The 5,901-nt window shown below is 34.5% G+C and overlaps 1 protein-coding gene across 1 annotated transcript; it reads right to left on the reverse strand.

Annotated features, from left to right (window-relative positions):
- Positions 1-2,854: 2,854 nt before the first annotated feature.
- On the reverse strand, positions 2,855-3,877 carry LOC108379370 (trypsin-7-like). Its single transcript, XM_017635714.1, has one exon. The coding sequence runs from the start codon at positions 3,841-3,843 to the stop codon at positions 3,094-3,096; it is 750 nt and encodes a 249-aa protein (XP_017491203.1). The 5' UTR covers positions 3,844-3,877; the 3' UTR covers positions 2,855-3,093.
- Positions 3,878-5,901: the final 2,024 nt, after the last annotated feature.

Below are 5,901 nucleotides of genomic sequence, written 5' to 3' on the forward strand. Positions count from 1 at the left end.
GCCGCACCCCAATGTATAACGTCAGACTGCCTCATGGTCAGCATCAAACATTTTTCTTGATTTGAGTAGTATGACAGGCATATTGAATGTGTACATATGTATGTATGTATGTGCATAAACTAAGTGGAGTATGAATACTTATATACAGTATTGGACATATCTATAGCACCGCCATTTCAAGTGATAATGTTTGCCTCTTATGTTCAGTTATTTTTTATTTTTTAATTTTGAATTAAAATACAGTGAATTCTCTAACAAAATTCATATAAACCAAAGTTTAAAACTTTTTGAAAGACTACAAAAAATGCAACAAATTTTCGCCCAAATTTCAAAATGTTTTCTCAGAAGCGCTAGAATTTTTTCGAGTACACAGTTTTATAGCCCATTGAATTCAAGTCTAATAACGTGCAAGTTTCAAGTGGCTAAAAATTACCGTTGATTTTTTAGATTTTTTTTTGTCGCAATCACTTCCATATAACGAATAAACCCAATTTATTTGTATATGGAAGAAACCCGCAACACCTTCGGCGAAAAAAAAATAAAAAAATCAATGGTAATTCTTAGCCGCTGGAAACTTGCAAATTGTTGCATTTTTTTGTGGTACATTTAAAAAATTTTAAACTTTGGTTTAAATGAGTTTTATTAGAGAATAAACTTTATTTTAATTCAAAATTACTAAAAATTAATAACTAAACTTGAGTGGCAAACAATATCTCTTTGAAATGGGAGTGATATTGTATTGGCCAGTACTGTATATCCGTCTATATATGTATGTATGTATTAGTATATGCGTTGAAAGACATATTAAAACCATATGTGTTCTGCAAACATCAGCTAAGGAAGACCGCCACCAATTGGGGCGATGGGTTTTTCATACATACTTCGTTGTTGCAAGGCATCATTAGTTTGTTTTCTTCCTTGTTCAATTGTTTCTATATCTTTGAGGGTTTTCTGCTTTTATTGGAATAGTTATTAAAAAGTTTACTCGTTTCCTTGGACGTTTTAAATGTTTGATGAAACTGAAATACATAGAAGAATACAATGTATGTAAAGTGTAGAATGCCAGTGTAAGAAGTATAGCAGTCTCATTAGCTTTTTTTTATACCTTTCATCATGGTCCGATGTTTTTTAGTGCCAGAATATGAAGAGATAGCCCCTGAAAATGTATACTTATGTTTATGATTAGAACGTCGAGCTGAGCCGAGTGAGTGTACTTTTAGAATGTATTAATCATCCGGAAAAATCGGACCGCAATAACATATAGCTCCCACACAACCGATTGTTCCGAAATGAGATTTTCCGTTATAATACCTCAATTTATGCAGCTAGGAACATGAAATTTCATACTATTTAAAATGACAAAGATCTGATCACGGTAATTTGCAGAAATAGGAAAACTGCGATAAATTAGTAACTATTTAAGCTAATTTACTCAAAATCGATATAAGTAATGACCTCTTAGCAAAAAATTAAATTTAGGGAAATTTTTGGAAAATGGACGTGGCGCCGCCCACTTACGCCTATTTATCAACTTCGGCGGAAAAAAGCTATACGTTGAAAATCGGACCAAAATTACCGCCACTCGCTATATAACGGTAAATTTCAGATATACGAATACTCTGATATTTCAATAACTAAAGACCCCAACTTACAATAATATCTCAACAAGACACAAGATTATTGATTTTTGTAAAATTGAGATGGCACCACCCACTTATGACTACATAAGTGTGTGTATTTTACACACACATATCAATATATTCGCGAAACCATGAGCTAAATATAGTAAAATTGCTTTTTTAGATTTTCACTCTGACGTCAGTAATTCAAAAATGATTTAAAAAATGCAGTTAAATATGCTTAGAGAAGAAGTATGGGTATCAAATTAAAGAAGAAATTCTGTAGAATTTAAGCAGATTAAATTGTTGGTGCATAAAGACTGATAAGTATTGAAAGTGTCCTTTTAAAATTTTTTTTTTTGAAATTTCGCAATATTTGTTTTTGAAAAAAATATATGTTAAGGACTTATATAAACTCGATAACATTCTCGAATTTCGTCCTTCTAACTTAATCAGCTTAAAAAATTACCTATTCGTCCTTGTGAATGCAAAAAAATATGTATTTTTTTTTAATTCTAAAGAAATTTTCCCTTTAGTTTGGTACCCACATTTATATTCTACTTTGCATTAAATTTTTTAATAATTTTGGAATTAATCATATTTTTAAAATTGCAAAATCCTTTAAAATCAAACCCGACGTCTGAGATAAGAAATAAAAACGCCACTTTAAATAAAAAGTAGGTCTCAAACCCATTTATTTATTATATTTATTTTATGGTAGGAGAGATAGAAGCATTTTTTTCAATTTAAGTTGTTGAAAAGTAATGAATATCTAAATCCGGGGACTAACCCCGAAATTATGATAACGACATCCCGAAAATCCCGAGATCCTAAAACGCGAAAAATTAACATCCCTAGTACGTACCTATGAGGAAGTTCAATATTTCTGTTTTTATTGTAATTACATAGTTAAAACTTACATTTGCGCATGTATGTTGCAAGTCATATTTTCCGAACAGCATTTCTATGGCAAATTGCTTTCGTATACGAAATGACATTTGGCAAAGGCCTTCACACGCATAAATGTCAAATTACATCAGAATTTGGCTTGCTCGCCCACTGCTGACATTGCATTCCTTTACATAGTTATTCAAAAAATATGGTTATGAATGCGAAAAAAAAAATNCAATTTAGCTTGCTCGCCCACTGCTGACATTGCATTCCTTTGCATAGTTATTCAAAAAATGTGGTTATGAATGCGAAAAAAAAATTGTGTTATTTATGTGTACTTAGACCAAATTTGTGTTTAAAGGGTAGATAAATTTTGAAAAAACGGCTTGAGAAAACGCTCCTTATTAGACGCTAAAGTTAGTCAGTGAGCAAATATTTAAAACATTTAAAAACTGATTTAGTTTCATAGTTAAAACTGACTTAAATTAGGATACCAAATATCATCAGAAAAGCTACTTAACCTCAACTAGTATTTTATTTACTATCTGTGTGTCCTCGAAAAGTCAAGCTTTAAAAGCGTTAACTAATACAATCCCGGCTTCCGCATCATATAAGTTCTGATCCAACTTCGCAACATTGCAACGTTGGTGTAGACACCCGGGAACTCTCTACGCCCACAACCCGTGCCGAACGATACGATTCCCACTTGTACACCATCTACCACCAGTGGACCACCAGAGTCACCGATACACGCATCTTTACCGCCAAAAGGCTCGCCAGCGCACAGCATTCGTGGTGTAATTCTAACTGGTTTGTACTTTCTTGAACAGTCCAATTGCCTAACAGTATGCACGGTGACTGCACGTAAACTCGTCTGTAGTTCACCATCTTCCTCGACTACGCCCCAGCCCGAAACCAGAGCTGCAGTTCCAATTCTTGGTCTATAACCAGCTAATGCGATGGGGCGATAAGCTGTAATGGCTGCGACGAGGTATAACAAACCGACATCGTAGTCTTTACTTAAGTCATTAAATTTCGGGTGTCTGCGGAAGCTTGATACCCGAATTATATTTTCTGTGCCGCCAATATGTGTAACTCCATACTGAATGCTGTACTTGTTTGCGTTGCTCTCCTTTTGGAAGCAATGCGCCGCAGTCAACACTACGCTTTCGCTAATTATACTGCCACCACATATATGCGCACCCGATAGTTGCACCGACACGATATAAGGGCTGACTTTGACATTCACCTGTATGCCATTAAAAATGCGGTCGCCAGCTGAATTGAATGAATAGACAGCGATCATAGTGAGCCAAAATAAAATCCAAGGCATCTCGCCACTGCCACTGTACTAGATATGTGAATGCGTTACGTACGAGTTTTATACCAACGGGAGTAGGGATGTTAATTTTTTGGCTTTTTACGGTCCCGAGATTTGCGGGATGTCGTTACCACAATCCCGGGATTTAGATATTCATTACTTTTCAACAAATCGAAAAAATTGCTTCTAAATTGTTTGAGAAGCTCTCCTGCCATAAAATAAATAATAAATAAATGGGTTTGAAACCTACTTTTTATTTAAAGTGCCGATTTTATTTTGTTTCTCTCTGACGTCAGGATTTATTTTAAAGGACTTTGTTATTTAAAAGATATGAATAATTCCAAAAATTATTTAAAAAATTCAATGCATTGATGAATATCAATATGGATACCAAATAAAAGGAGAGAAAGAAGAAAGAAAATTTCTTTAGAGTTAAAAAAAAAATTTAAATTTTTTGGATTCACAAGCACGAATAGGTATTTTTTTAAGCTGATAAATTTGGAAGGACGAAATTAGAGGATGTTATCGAGTTTCAAAAACAAATATTGTGAAATTTCAAGAAAAAAAATGTAAAAGGATATTTTCAATACTTCCTAGTCCATATGCACAAAATAAAAATTGAAACTGATTAAATTCTATAGAGTTTCTGCTTTAACTTGATACCCATACTTCTTCTCTAAGCACATTTCACTGAATTTTTTAAATCCTTTTGGAATCACTTACGTCAGGGTGGAAAACTAAAAACGCAATTTTGCAATATTTGGCCCATGGTTTCACGAATATGTTGATTTTTGTGTGTAAAATTTACTAACGCACTTTGTTATATGTATAATGAGCTAGACATTTATGAAAAAATAGTAATTATTAAATAAAAGAATAAATATAGCCAATACTGGTCAAGAAAAGAAGTTTCTATTATTGCAATCAGTGCAAATAACAAATCCCGAAATCCCGGGATTAACATTCATAAACGGGAGTGAGAAAACACCTCACACGTGCAGGTAAATAATTAAAAAAATTGTTAGAGAGAATGGAATGTAAAGTGTCATAACTAGATGATTAAGAGCAAGTAACTAAAATATAAATTGCCAAAGATGTAAAATATGTGCATATATATGTAATTTTCGCTCACCCGAATTGGATAGTTTATCAATTAGTTTTGCAACGCTTTTGCGCCCGAAGATACTAAAGCACCGAAGTGCTATGATTTTATTTTTAACTGCTAATACGCTGTTTACACGAGGAACGTTTTGTTGCGGCAACTTTTAACTTTAAGCGACGAGGATAGGAGAGGGGCGCAGCCATGATAAAATTTAAGGGGTGGAAAGGGTTAATATGCCCATAAAAAAATTAAAATTTTTTATTTAATCCTTTTTATGCTAGTAACAAAAGCTTCGGATTTTAAGCAAACTCTTCAATTATTTTCTTCCCAATCATGTCGCGGTTTTCATTAGTCCAGAGAGTCTTCCTTCTCCTTGTTGTAGTTCTTCTGGGTATGCAATTACAGTTGCACCACTACGCCCCAACTGTACCAACCCGTAACACGAGATAAGGACTACGCTTTACGAATATGCGCCAGAGAAATACCAGGATAACATCACCACAGCACAGGTAATGCTGCCATTAGACGGAGCAGAAATTTGGTTTGAGATTTTTAGTTGGGCGGAGGGAGGCCTTGACAGCTTGCACCCATGTCCACTTTTATCATCGAACGAAAAATATACATATTTGGTCCATCAGTCCGGAAATTTCAGTCTTCATGACAACAACTCCGACAAAGCAAAGGCGCTCATAGACTTAGCAATATCTTGGTTATTTCGTGGTTATTTAGTAGTACCATGCACCAGCATCGAAACATTCATTAAACCGTTTAGGCGCCCCCTGATTAAAGACAAAAAATCCCACTGGTAACGTTGTGATAGGCGCGACGCAACTTTGACCTCAAGAAGCTATAGTCACAAACCACGCCCGAGAACTTTCGCAATCGACTCTGCATCCTGCTTAAAAAGAAACTGCTCATCAGATGAATGAGCAGTGGGCATCGAACTTTTATTCTCTTCGCACCATTGC

This window comes from Rhagoletis zephyria, unplaced genomic scaffold (genome assembly GCF_001687245.7).
Source record: "Rhagoletis zephyria isolate East Lansing unplaced genomic scaffold, Rhagoletis_zephyria_1.1 Rzeph_scaffold_16247, whole genome shotgun sequence".
Lineage (NCBI taxonomy): Eukaryota > Metazoa > Arthropoda > Insecta > Diptera > Tephritidae > Rhagoletis > Rhagoletis zephyria.